At 48.9% G+C, this 14,394-nt stretch overlaps 1 protein-coding gene across 3 annotated transcripts in view; it reads right to left on the bottom strand.

Annotated features, from left to right (window-relative positions):
• The window catches only part of LOC119391015 (potassium channel subfamily K member 17), a 522,775-nt gene extending 508,640 nt beyond the window's left edge, over positions 1 to 14,135 (bottom strand). For all 3 annotated transcript variants that reach the window (XR_007415924.1, XR_007415926.1, XM_037658723.2), the window contains exon 1: positions 13,558 to 14,135. Coding sequence is in view for 1 of the 3 variants with exons in the window: in XM_037658723.2 (XP_037514651.1) it covers positions 13,558 to 14,023 (466 nt within the window). In the remaining 2 variants the exon portion in view is untranslated. The remainder of the gene's footprint in view (positions 1 to 13,557) is intronic.
• Positions 14,136 to 14,394: the final 259 nt, after the last annotated feature.

Below are 14,394 nucleotides of genomic sequence, written 5' to 3'. Positions count from 1 at the left end.
TATTTTACTCGTAAGTAAACCTGGTCCAATAAAAATGGCAGAGGTTGAACCCTTGTAAACATAGTTATCACTAGAGAAAGGCACATTTGGCTTGGTTTTGCAAAGACTATGCACAGAGACGGCAGCTGCAATGGCTTCGATATTGGCACATTTCCACGCTTGGTAAGCTTCTCTAGGACTTGAAAGAGCGTATGCTTGGGCATGTTGGTAATTCATGTTTCACTTTTTGAGCGCACAAAAGAAAAAGGCCCAAAACGGACAACAAGGACTGAAAGCGCTGTGTCCGTGTCGGTTTTCGTCCTTGTTCTTTTGTGCGCTCAAAAAGTGAAACTTCTCTAGGATGTGATAATCTAGCCTCCCTCTGCTTCAATGTTTCAGACGCTGACGTTGCCTTTGCTCCAGAATTTGCAGCCTGCCATGTAGATCACAAGAGTAGATATATGTAGTGCACGGCTGGATTCATCCTGCCACTTGCGCTGAAGCGCACGCGCAGACAGCCCAGAGGGCGCGCCACCAATTGCGAGGCTGAGCGACGAAGCAGCCGTGAAACCTTCGCCTATTCACGTGGTAACGCAGCGGCGACGTACCGAGCGAGCGACACCTCTCCACAGCAGGTCACGTGGCGTGACTTCGGGTGACAGAGACGCAGGAACGAAAAAGCAGCAGCTCCGGCTTCATTCTAGGGGAAAAAAATAGTCAAAAGAGGGCCACGGCACCGTGACTCTCTGCGGGTATCTATTTGACCCCTTTTGAAGGTAGAAGCGAAAAAAAATTCTTCGCGAGGGGCGATTCGAACCGGCGTGCCCACGATCCGGAGGCCAGCGTCTTAACCACTCGGCTGTCCAGGCACGCTAGAAGAGCATGACATAAGCCTTGTATAGCGCAGTCAAGCAAGAGGGTAAGAAAGGGAAGAGAGCGTGAGGAGGAGGGGAGAGAGTAAAGCGTAGCGCAGAAAGAATGCGAAAGAGAGAAATAGAGATCAACGAAAGAGAGAAAGAAACAGAGAGAGAGATAAAAATTACACCATTTCCCACTAAAGGAAACCATGTGGGGATGCGAAGCGCCACGCGGGAGCACGTGGGTGCATCGCGCGTCTGCAGAATATCGTTCCCCGACGTCCATCACGTGATTGCTGAGAGAGTGTAAGGGAGAGAGGCTACAGCGTCTTACCCAGCCCCTTACACAGGCCCGAACGCGCTAGCGCGTGCTAGCACACATGGTTCCCGAGCGGACGGCCGTCGATGGAAGCACCGACCCAGCTCCGAGCAAAAGCTGCGTCGCATCTAAGAGTAGCAATTCTGAAGGAGCCGCTGGACTCTCGTGAAGCGCGTTTCGATTGGCTTCCGTGATCGACGCGCCGCCGTATACGCCGTACATATTGCGCGTTTGCCGTTCGACGCCGTTGTGTCGCCGTGGCTGGCGCGGCGCTCCGCCTCCTCTCTCAGTGCCCTCGGTCTCTTGGAATTCGTTGCGTTGGTTGCGCGGGTTGCGTCAGTTGCCTGTCTTGTAGTTCTGTGTTCGAGCGAACGTACGCATCTTCGGTGACGGTGGCGCCAGGCTCCGTGATGCTTGGAGGGCTGAATATTCATGGAGCTGCGGACACGGACAACGCGCGCCTGTTACCGGTGAGTGTACTGCTTTCGTAGGTAATACTTATACAGTTTTAGCTGGGCTTCTGCAGCAGCTCTGCGGAAGTAGGCGCCAGCCATTTCCAACAGCAGCCTGCGTCCGCGGGGATGTTGCGGTTGTCCAACTCATAATATCAGTTAAGAAATCAACACCTTTATGCGCGTTGCTGAACAGGGTCCCACAAAATGAGCGATACCAACAATTATCAAGGATCATTGTTTGCTGCTCGCACATTGTGTCTGCACTGCTGAAGGTGCAAGATGCCGTTTTAAGATGCGCTTTAGTGTGCTTCATAATAACATTTCCATCGACATTGAGTGTGCTGTATGCTTCCTTGCGTGGGAACGCGAAAAAATAAAAAAATTTCGCCATCTCTCCCTAAAGGGAACCATGTGGGGATGCGAAGGAGCGCATGGGTCGACTTTAAAGTTCCGCTCATTACGGGCGCATTGGCCGATATTAACGCGCCCTTGCATGTGGAGCACACCATGAATTCACTGTAGTTGCTGTTACTCGTCCCCAGCTCTTGTTGGAGCACGCCACGTGGGTTCATCGCGCGCGTACAGAATCTTCTTCCCCGCGCTAGCGCGTGCCATCACACGCGGTTTTGTATGCGTTACGCCAAGCTAGGACTGCATACGACAGCCCGGGCGCCTAAGGTGCTCTGCACGTATTGTCATTAAGGCGGTCGAAGAAGAAGACGAAGAAGACTTCTTGGCGCGAGCGCGCGCTCAATATGTTATAGATGGCTATGATAGGTTTTAGAAAGCGGACGATCGCCAATGGAACTACGGACAAAGCCCAGCGCAAAAGCTGCTTCGCATCTAAAAGTGAGCAGTCTGTGTGCAGAACACTTAGACGCGCGATGTACAATGTTTTAGGGGCGAAGCTCCTTAAGGCGGCACCCGTTCGTCCCCCGTAGTCGTCGTGTTCGTAGTAGTGAGTAACAAGTCTTACGCTTTGACCTCCAAGGTGGTGCCGGTGGGAGATTTCTCCTGTGCGTTGTTGAACAATAAAAAATTCGCAGCGTGCGCGTTAACTAAAAGCCGAATTCTTCTGTCTCTCATTCCCCATTAGCAGCCATTGGCATGTTCCAGTAGGAAACGTTAGTAGAAGTAGAAGTGTAAGTGTTAGCTAAAAGCCGACTTCTTCTGTCTCTCATTGCCATTAGCAGCCATTGTTTACCTCCAAGGTAGTGCCTGGTGAGATTTCTCCTGTGCGTGATTAAACAATAAAAATTTTGTTCAAAACGCCGTTGATTGATGAAATAAACCAACGAAAGACGCCAGATGTTTTGTAAAAGCAGAACGAAAGAACGCCAGATGTTTTTCTTAAAGTGTAGTAGTAATAGTTATATGTAGCCACCTCGCCCGATCGTCAACGGGCGAGGTGGACCGGCAACGGCGCGAGGACCCTGCCGTACGAGAGTTAAATCACACTAAAAGACATACTTTGCGGGCGATACACTCTAGTGAGCTTTCAACTTTTCGTCTTAATGTACATGATAAAGAAATTATTTCTACGAAAAACGCAAGGCACACCTTGAGCAATATGTTTGGTTTTGGGACGCTAAATGGAACCATGAGGCGATGCGAAGCCGGAGCACTTGCACGATCGCGTTCCGTTGGCTTTCGTTGGGCATGCTACCGACCTCGCGTCGTGGAACGCGCGTCCTGTCTTCCCTCTAGCCTTGCCTTTAATTCGCACAGGGCGAGCGGGGAATGCGGTCGCTCTTGGCGCTCTTTCGCTCGGGAGCGGACTTCTTCCTTGCATTTGACCGATCACAAGTGATAATGAAGGGACCACGTAAACCAACAGTACAATAAAAGTTTGATGTTTAATATATACACGATGTTTCACACTCTTTATATTATGTACTGGGCGCATTTCACGGAAGAGTTTCACGGTTTACAGATGATTCCCTCCGTAGCTTCGCCCCACTCATCATCATTCACCCCGTGGATATGCTGTGATTTTTCTCTTGGCTTAAAGGCGGTAGTTTAAGATGCAGATATAGTGCGATGTTTCCAGTGCGTATGCGGTAGTCACTTAAGTTGGACACGCCTCGCCCGTAAGGTGAAAAGCTCGAGACTTTCGACGGCGCGCGTTGTTGGGGCCGCCACCGTGCACTCTTTTCCCTCGTTTCTGTTTGCTGTATCCGTGGTTTGCCTACGTCTGTGATGGCGTTTGATGTTGTAATAGAATCGAGTGAATTTACGTGACTGTGGGAGCTATGTGCGATAGTTTCAGCATATGACATGTCTGATCTCTACCTAGACGGCGTCTGCGCGCGCTGGGTTTCGTTCGGGCGCTTGTACTCGGATGTGTTTATCTGAGTATTTAAGGATGGGCTACGTTTGTAAAACAGGCGGGTAGTAGACGCTCACGACGTGCCCCTGACTGCCGGAGAATGCGCTTGGGTGTTGGAATATGCTGTCGCATTTTGAAAGCAAATTTTGAAGTGATTTCTTAGAAAAGAAGTTCTTTCATTCGTGCATAGCCAATGCCTACTACGAAACGAAGTTCCCGCCTTCCTTTGAGTAAAAATTTGTTTTCGTTAAGAAATTATTTAAAAAACAAAACACACGTGTCAGATGTGTACAGTAACGGTGTGTTGCAACAAAGGGTGGCTTTAAATACAAATAGTCAGTGTGTGTGTGTTGGTTATTCCCAGAATCCTGGATCTCTTCTCCCGCCTCTTCACTCCAGTTGACAGCCACACTCGGGGAAACGAAGGTGTCGCTATGGCCTGGAGCCTCACCCCTCGTGGTGGGAAAATCAACAGCGGCGTTCGCCCTGTCAACGAGGCAGTCGGTTCTACATTTCCTTTGGTTGGACAACACGACGTAGGAAAAGAGGTGAACGGCACCCACGCAAAGGAGCCTAAACCAATTTCGTTTTTGTTTACGAGAGGCTCACATCATCTTGTGCTGCAAGTTTCTCGCCAACTGACATGTTACAAAAGCTACTATTTGCAAGTTGTGTCTTTTACACGATAACGGAGGAAAAGCTTGGCTCCTTACCATGCCTGATTGCATTTGTTATTTTGTTGTTAGCCTTCATTATGTCTGTGTAAATCGGTTATTGTGTAGGTTTTGTAAACTCTTACGGCAATTCCGTTTTCTCATAATATCACGTTCTGCTTTTCAGATACAATTTTACATGGCTGCTCATCCTAAACAGGAGCGACAACATAACAATTCCCGAGTCTGATACCTCCGGCCATCACCGCTTTTTCATGTATTCATAATCATAAGGAATAAATATGGAAACATGATGCCGAGTTCTGCAGGTTATTTTGTACCATATGACAATATGCAGATCACTGTCACACATTTTAGTTGGCTATACTCATACGAGCATGTAAATAAGAAATACATCAACGGCTTATTTGGAAATCACAGACCATCTTCTCGCGCTTTCTAGATTACTCTGCTGGAAAAGGTGTGTTCTTTTGAGGAGATTCATTAAAATGATGATAAAATTGACCTATTATTTTTTTGCAGCCGCTGGACGCAACGGAGAGTATTATTAGACTTCCTTAAAATGAATACTTCACTATTTCCAACAGTAGTCGCGCAAAAGTAGAGAATGGCTCAATTGAGTAACTTAAAACAGTGGTGTAGTCGCTTGACGCTTCGGTGCGTGTCATTTGACCCCCGTAGGATTGTTACCGGCAAGAGTCGTCTGACTTCCTCACAAGTGGTAATGTGATCCTTCGGATAATAGTCTTTCCACTCTTCCTTGAGGGTCAGGGTTAGAGCACTGCACGGGCCCGGGCCGGCACAAAAGCCCGGGCCCAGCCCGGCCCGCGGGCCGGGCCTTTCGAAGCGTTTTCCGGCGGGCCCGGGCTGGGCTCGGGCTTAAAAGTGCGGGCCCGGGCAGGGCCCGGGCTTGAAGCCGCGGCTCTGGGCCGGGCCCGGGCCGGGCCCGGGCCCGGCTTGAGGCTGCGCGCCGGGCCGGACTCGGACCCGCTCATTAAAAGGCGTAAGTCGGGCCTTCGAGCACACGCGAACGTTATGCATTGCATGGTCTAAGGTATACTGTGCCAAGCTGAAGTGACACGTGCAAAGAGCTGGCTCTTAGTAAAGCTTAGCAATAAAAATAGAAAAACAGTTGAAGTGCTATTTTTTTCACCAGTATAGATATAGATTGGCACTGTATATTTTCACTAACGTTTCGTCTGCTGGACCAGACTTTGTCAAAGTAACAAGTACATCGTGGTGGGTTTCCTTATCAACACGCCAGATCACGTATATATATATATATATATATATATATATATATATATATATATATATATATATATATATATATATATATAGGAAAGCAGATGATTTTCAAGGGCTCGTTTATCTTTGTTAGACACAATATTAATGGGAACTAACAGACAATAACGCCAAGGAAAGTACAGGGGGTGTTATCTGCAGTATTTAGAATATAAATATGAAGAAAGTAAAGTGGACGAAAAGATGACTCAGTGGTAGAGCATCGGACGCGTTATTCGAAGGTCGCAGGTTCGGTCCCTGCCGGCGGCAAGTCATCTTTTCGTCCACTTTACTTTCTTCACATTTATATTCTAAATACTGCAGATAACACCCCCTGTACTTTCCTTGGCGTTATTGTCTGTTAGTTCCCATTAATATTGTGTCTAACAAAGATAAACGAGCCCTTGAAAAATCATCTGCTTTCCTTCATTCATAGCGAGGGTCTCGTCCTGGCAGACTTAACGCCTTCAGGTAGTATGCGAGGGATTATTGGTCAGCTGCCAGCTCGTAAAAAAGATCACGTGCTACGTGACGCCAACAGGCAAAAAAAAGAGTGTTCCACACTCGCCGCCATGGCTGCGATTGGCGCTGACTAACGCTCCTAGGTTTAAATCAACATATATACCCCAGAAAGTGGACGGAGGATGACCGCCGCCGTAGCTCAGTGGTAGAGCATCGGACGCGTTATTCGAAGGTCGCAGGTTCGGTCCCTGCCGGCGGCAAGTCATCTTTTCGTCCACTTTACTTTCTTCACATTATATTCTAAATACTGCAGATAACACCCCCTGTACTTTCCTTGGCGTTATTGTCTGTTAGTTCCCATTATATATATATATATATATATATATATATATATATTAATATATATATTAACAGCACTAACAATGGGCCAGATCACGGTTGTTCCCATGGGAGGAATAAAGATTTCGGTCTGTTATTGGAGGTTGACACATACGGTACATTTCATTTATATTCCTTGGTATTACGTGCCAAAACGACGATATGATTACGAGGCACGCCGTAGTGGCACCGGATCAATTTCGACCATCTCGAGTTCTCTAAAGTGCACCTAAAGATAACTATATACACGGGTGTCCTTGCATTTAGCCCCCATGCGATTGCGGCCACCGTGGCCGCGGGAATCGCACCCGCGTCCTAGGACTTAACAGCGAAACATCTTAACCGCTGAGCTACCACATCGGGCAAAGCAACATTTCGATGCATGTACACACCGGATTTTCCTTCCGATCGCCCGCTACAAAGTGCACGGCATCATTAATAATCATCATCAACAACTGATATCCTCTAGCTGACTCGGGTCGGGCCTGGTCATGAACAAACGCGCCCTGGATTAGTTTAGCAATGAACGCCCGGGCCTGGGCCGGGCTCGGGCTGGGTACGGTCAAGTACGCCCGGGCCCGGGCCGGGCTCGGGCTGGGTTCGGTCACGTACGCCCGGGCCCGGGCCGGGCCTGCGCTTGGAACCACGGGCCCGGGCTGGGCTTCATAAAGCGGGCCCGGGCCGGGCCCGGGCCGTAAAATTTGGCCCGTGCAGTGCTCTAGTCAGGGTACTCTCCTAGAGCGCGCCGACTTTGACCCACGAAGAGAGTCACCGTGACTTTAAAGAGAGCCGTATACGTGGCATGTCAGAACTCTTCCAAAAGAGTCCCCTATACTCTAGTTTTTCTTACAGTGTGCAGCGCCCAAGCTGGCCTAGAGCCTGCAGCGCTGTAATATTTCTCTGCCTCGAGCCGTCCTGCTATTCTTCCTCTGCCAACGCCGCCGGTATGCGCTTTGCGTTGTCCTCCGGCGGCTCAAGGTCACTGCGACGCGATGAATGACCTTGCAAAACATGAAGTGGCAACGCTTTGGCTCTAAAAACGAAGGACGTACGGCAAAGCACCCTTCATTGAAACGTTTACTAAGCTTCTATGAGTCCTCCCTTGTTGCATCAAGGCGAACATAGTGTAACACTATGAGCCTGTTCACAAGTACTAGGGTGCGGCGCTCTGTAGGAACCCGTAAGGAGCGCATTAAGGAACTTTGTTTACGACTTCACTTTATACCGGAAGTGCACAGGGCTCAGCACCTGCAATGTATTCGGACTGCAATGTTTTGCAATGTAGGTGCCAGGTGCACTATTGTGTAAACTCTGGAGATCGGCAGTTCTCCTTCTGCATTCTGCAGGCCTCCACGGTCTCTCTCCTGACGCCTCGTCAACTTTTTAACGTCCATCATGCGAAATTTCTTCCCACAAACTTGTTTGTCTTCCTTTTATACGTTTTCAATTCACTCACACAGCACTTGCAGGCAGCATATCTCATAAAATATGTGTACGAGCATATCACATTTAATAAAGTGGCTGACTGGGCTAGTTGCTTGTGCATACTTAAGGTTAACAGCGCGAAAATAACACACGGCGGAAAGAAAAAAGACGAGACAAGCACTGACTACCAACTGAATTTTTATTGAGAAGAATGCTCTTATATATACCTGGGTGAACAGAAAACCATCGGCAACAGAAGGTGAAAACATAAGCAAAGAAATAACTATACATCAACTATCATTGACCCTGCTACGCCGACTCGCGCATCCCAAAAAACAGGGCTCCCTGTTTGACAATGCAACTGATGGCTTGCTTACGCACGTGCCCCTTTCACGCGCCATCTGAGCTGCCTCAGAGATTATACGCTCATGCTCTTCTTTAATCTTATCCAGAACTGTGGTCCTTTCAAACTGCGGAGTGCACCCACACATGCTCACGTGAAGCGCCAGGAAGCCATCTTTGCCATTACGAAGGTTATTCGCGTGTTCGCAACAATATACAAATAAACAATTCGGCAGATTACACGCATTGTGGGAATCGGTTTCACGCGAGGCTGTCAGCGAGTAATGCTGCATTTAATGGCTTTGAGCCAAGCGTTACGTGGTGGTTCCATGTGTTTTTGTAAGTGTAGTAGCTGTATGCACATCGTACGCTTACCAGGCACGCCGACAACACTGGCGTTTAAAGGGTAACTGGCGGTGCGACGTAACGTCAACCCTCACGTTAGAGTACATATATACGTCAGCATTATCGAAACTAAGTGCACTTTATGGTGCAATCATGTGAATATAATACGTACCTTTCGTTAATGTATTCCTCTAGGGTCGGGCAATGCTTCAATTTAACTTGCTGAATCATAGCAACACAATCGTAATGTTTATTAGACTGCTATAAAAGCGGAGCCAACACTGGAACCACAGACGTTAGTCTGATATGACGCCTGTATCGTGAGAGTACATATGTAGTGTTTATTTCTTTCTTTTAGAATTAGATATCCTGCACTACAACTAAAATCGACGTTGCACAGACATTACGCCTGCATAGGCTGTTTTTCTAAATCAGCTTATAGACCTGGCCTGGCTCTGTGGTAGAATACCTGATTACCACGCAGAATACTTGGGTTCGATTCCTGCTGGGATCCCAATATTTATTCTTTCCATTCTTCGGGTCAACGCTGCCGATGTCGGTCTTTCTTAACGTTCTCGCATTTAAATTATCAATGCTGTTCTCGCCGTTCCAGGGTATATATAAGCTGTTATCCATCTGTGACACATACCCGTACACCGCGGCCAGTGGTAAACGGGTATGTGCCACACATGTCTGGAGGAAAGAGTTTGACGACGTACGCGACAGGATTTTCACGTTATTCATGTCATGACCCGACGGTCATATTCGTCACATCCTCGTACCCTCCCACGCCAATATTCGTCTTCACCAAGTTAAGCAGGCGATTATGAGAGCACCCAGACGTAGGCGGCTAGATAGATAGATAGATAGAAACGCTCAAAGTGCCAAAAGTTCGCTAAGAAATGCTTCGCATTTAATAATAATAATAGCCACAACAACATCAACACAGAGAAGAAAAGCACAGACTGCATTTTTTCGGCCTTGCGCGCAGCCCCAACGACAGGCCACGTCTGACAAAAAAAGCCTGCCACGTTTCAGCCGGAACGTTTCGGAGACGAGAAGGCCAAATATACTGTTATGATATTTTGGAGCAAACTACATAGTAACTGCCACACAGCGGAAGTGTTCTTTCGAAGCATATTGACTGTGACAGGCAAGGCTGGTTCCGATGTGCTAATAACAGTTATTGGTAGTCATTGGTGCCCGTCAAGCATACGGGTATTTACTGTGTTCGCTTACATGCGTAATGCGATGGAATGTATCCACGTCCAGCGATCACGCTTCAATTGGACGTCATGTCCTCAGGTAAAAAGCTCCCCCTGAAAATTCGTGACAGTGATGAGGAGCAGCAAATGACGGCGAGCAAATTGCCTTGTACCGTCCCTCCGGTATACATTACCTTCCATCTCGTCATCGTTCGCGGTGTGGCCCCGGAAAGTGCCCCAAGGAAAAATGAAATGGTAGCTAATGGGAAGCAACTGCAGTGCATCAGCACTTTCAGGAGAAAATAAAAGTTTACATAAATGTACATTCTCGATTGAGAGATCTAGAAACTGCACTTGTTTACATTGGTGGGCAATGTTTTTTTAATTCTTTGCAAGCCGCAGTAGCGCTTCTCTAACTGCACTGGAGGTTAGAGGAGAACCCACTCTCATTGAAGCAGTACATAGCAGAGAAGGAACATGGGCCCTTATGGCTCGAATTTCAGTACATCAGTGCAGCCTACGACACTGTAATTCAAGAGGAATTGTGGCAAATACTGAACACACTGGTTGTTGAAGATGAAGGAACTAATGTTTAACCATATATCTATAAAAGTAACAAAGAAGTCATAAAGCTGGCAAACCCGGTATCTGCCCGATGTCGCATCGAATTTCGTCTCCCGAATGACTTCTGATGTCCTGCTACACGCAAATAGCGTCGCCTACAGGACTCGAGAAATTAGGACAGAATCACAGGACGCCAAGTTCTCGCTACTGCGACGTCGGAGCTGTGATCCCATTGGTATGCTGGACATACGCAACCTGTTTTCTCAAAAGCTCGACACCTCGGAAGTGCGTCTCCTCAGCCGTCGCCTGAACTTCAACGTGGGTTACCGACCCAACCTCGAGAAAATGACGCGCGCGTGGAGCAAGCAGTGCAATTTGTTAACCCCCCTCTACGAGATGTGGAACGTTCACGCGCCATCGGGGTCCTCTCGAAGCTGTCAAGCTCTAAGACAGCGTTGCGAAGGCATCAGCAGAACAAGGACATTGTTATCCTACCTGCAGACAACGGGAACGCTGTGGTTACGCTTGACTGGTCGGACTACGTCGCCAAGATGAGGTCGTTGCTTAAAGATGAAAGAACTGTGGTATGTCGAGCCCGGACCCAACGAAAAATATAGAATCGGAGCTACAGGAGCTACCCCCGGAGATATTCAAGTTTGTGCCACCAGAAAGCAAATACTTGTACTACAAGCTGCTTTGCCATAACGGTCTTGCACCAGCAATCTACGGTTTGCCGAAGGTCGACAAGCCCGAGGTCCCCCTCCGACCAGTCCTTGACTTCACACGTTCTCCGTTGCACGAATTATCCGGCTATCTTCACTGCGGCCTGCGCCCCGTGGTAAAACACACGCCTTTCTATGTCAAGGATTCCACACATTTATTGAACTTCTAATAGGTGTCACCATCGATGACGATGAGGTGATGGTCTCTTGTGACGTAAAGTCAATGTTCACGTGCATGCCCGTCAATTATGCAGTCCGGTGTTGCAAGGAGCTACTCGAGAACGATGCATCCTTGTCTTCACGTACGCCATTTGAGATAGAAGACCTATGCGGCCTCCTGGTATGTTGCATGAAGAACACGTATTTTATTTTCAACGAACAATTTTAGAAGCAGTGTTTCGCAACAGCAATGGCAGCTTCTGTGTCCGTTGCCTGTGCAATTATCACCCTAGCGGCACTTGAAAATTCTGCGCTAAGCTCGTACAAGACGGCTTCGAAATCGTTTGTCCAATACGCAAATGGCTGTTTTTGTGTGATCCATCGCGAAGACGTGATGCCTTTCCTTGCGCATCTGAACTCTTGTGCTCCAAGCATCCAGTTAACCATGGAACATGAAAATAATGGACAGACTGACATCCTCGACACTGTTATAAGACGGTCAGCCAAGAGAATTATAACCAGTGTTTACCGGAAGCCTACCCACACGGGTAACCTAGGATTCGACTCTGCTCATCCTCTAAGACAAAAACAGTCCGTTGCCGCTGCACTCTTCTCTCGCGCATTGCGCATTTGTATTGAGTCTGGTCTGCGCAAGCAAGAGCTAGCTGTGGTAAGGAAGGACCTTTGCAGCAACGGCTATTCTTCACAGCTACTGAAGACTCAACAATTGCGGTTTTCAGTTGCTTACCTTGAAGAGGTTCGTGAAGACGAGCGAAAACGTGTTGCCGTCGCCTACTTGCAAGGTATCAGTGAGGCACTTGCAAGTGTGGTTGGCACACACAGCGTTAAAATCTCATTTGTGCCAACGAACCGACTTGAGCAGAAGCTCGTACGCGCCAAAGACCCTTTGGAAAAGTAAAGATTTCCAGAGGTTATCTACAAGATACCACGCAAGGATTGCGACGCATCCTACAGAGCTGAAACTGGAAATTTTAACAGAAGAGTTCAGGAGCACCAGCACGATGTCAGGAAAAGCAATGCAAGCTTGAACGCCTTGGCGTATTATCACTTGAAAACTAACCACATCATCGATTGGGATTCTGCGAGAATTATCGCGACAGTGAAGCGCCTACCGACCCTACTACTTTTAGAATATGTACACATTCAAACGACTAAAAACACGATTAATCGGACGCGGGGTAATTTCCCCGAGATAAACATGCGCACTCTGCGCCACCCAACACATAAACAGTCGCACCCCCTTGACTCTCTTCACTGTGAACAAGAGACCCATAGCGGCCCCGAAACGTCGATATATGTTCGTTTTCCTTTGGACAAGGCGAGTGCCTGTTTCATTTCTTCAAAGGAAGAAATATAAAGACAGAGAGATAATGAAGAGATAGAAAAAAGCAGAGAGAAAGTGAGAGAAAGATAGCAAACAACAAATAGAAAGAGAAACAAGAAAGGCCTCCTTCAGGCTTGGCGTGCGAAACTGCCTGAATTTTTTCTATTCTCGTGACCACGAAATACTCGCGACTGTATAACAATGGTCGAATGGGCAGCACTTATCTCAACACTGAAATTATTAGCCCCATTGATCGCAAGTTCAAGTCGACTCGGCGAACGGCTTCCACCATGCATGCATATGCCCGTGGTTGTAAGACAGAAAATGTGCGTTCTCAAATAAATGTATATTCGATGGTTGCAGATATAAAAGGCACGCGTAATGTAACGTGCCTTGCAAACGGGGAAGATACCACTCTTCGATGCACTGTGTAACGTCCTGATACAGTGAATACCTGATCTTGTTACTACACAAAGGGAAGATTCGCCTCCGGCTACGTATTCAAGGCTTGGCCGCTCGTGCGTCTGCTGTTTGTTCGCAAAAGTGAAGCCGGGGTGTATCTCATTTACGGCCATTCGAGGAAATTATGCGCTTATCGCAAGTGTTCCAGAATTGGACCAAACTTGGCTGCTTGCCGTGCGGACCCAAAAGAAAACATGTGTGCCTCGGAGGAGGAACCACTCAAATCGTCTGCAGCCGCACAAGAGACTCACCGATGGTAGTGATCACAGTGAGCGAGTAGAGGAAGGCGCCCGAGAAGGACCATTGCTGGCCGCCCGTGCCGATCTCCTTGCCGTCGTAGCCGTCCTTAACGGCAGCTATAAGACGCGCCTGGAAGTCCAGTATCTCGTGCGAGACTGCCGCCGTCCAGTTCTCCTTGTAGAGCACATTGAGCCGATCGGTGATCTCCCACAGGCGCGCCACGGTGTCACGGCGCATGGCGATCACCTGGCTGGCCTTCTCCACCTCGTAGGGCGCCTCGAGCGCGCGGAAGGCGAACGCGCCCAGGATGCTGTAGCCGACCACGAGCGCGCACAGACCCACGTGCGAGAAGAGAAACGCGGTGAACTTGCGGCAGCACGACTTGCAGCGGTTCTCGGGCGGCGCCACAGCTGACGCGGCCGCCCCACCGGCTCCGTGGTGGTGGTGATGCCGGCGGGAGGACCGCTTGCGCTCCATGGGCTCCTCAGCAAAGCCCCCGTCGCCTTGCCGTCCATGAGCCGGCCAGCATGGCTGCGCACTGCTGCGGCCTCCGCCGCAGAGCGCCTACGCGCCTGCGCGCTGAGAACACACCGGCTGGGAAAGCGACGCCGCAGCGGCGTGCCCAAATTAACAAATGCTCCCAATAAAAGCGCCGGCGGAGGGAATCTCTACTGCAGCGCCGCTTCGTGGGCCACAATCAACGGCGTCGGGAGCAAGAAGACGCGCGCTCTCGTTGGAGGGGCGTCGTTCGTAGAACTACCGCTACGCGGCACTGCGTATGCTCTTGTGCCCGCTATTTCGCGCGAGCATCGTTCTCAGAATTGTGCGATTCGATTGTCGCACTGTGT

Source organism: Rhipicephalus sanguineus, chromosome 4 (assembly GCF_013339695.2).
Source record: "Rhipicephalus sanguineus isolate Rsan-2018 chromosome 4, BIME_Rsan_1.4, whole genome shotgun sequence".
NCBI classification, from domain to species: Eukaryota; Metazoa; Arthropoda; class Arachnida; order Ixodida; family Ixodidae; genus Rhipicephalus; species Rhipicephalus sanguineus.
The sequence above is the reverse complement of the archived record's forward strand: the minus strand, read 5'-3'. Positions and strand labels throughout refer to the sequence as shown.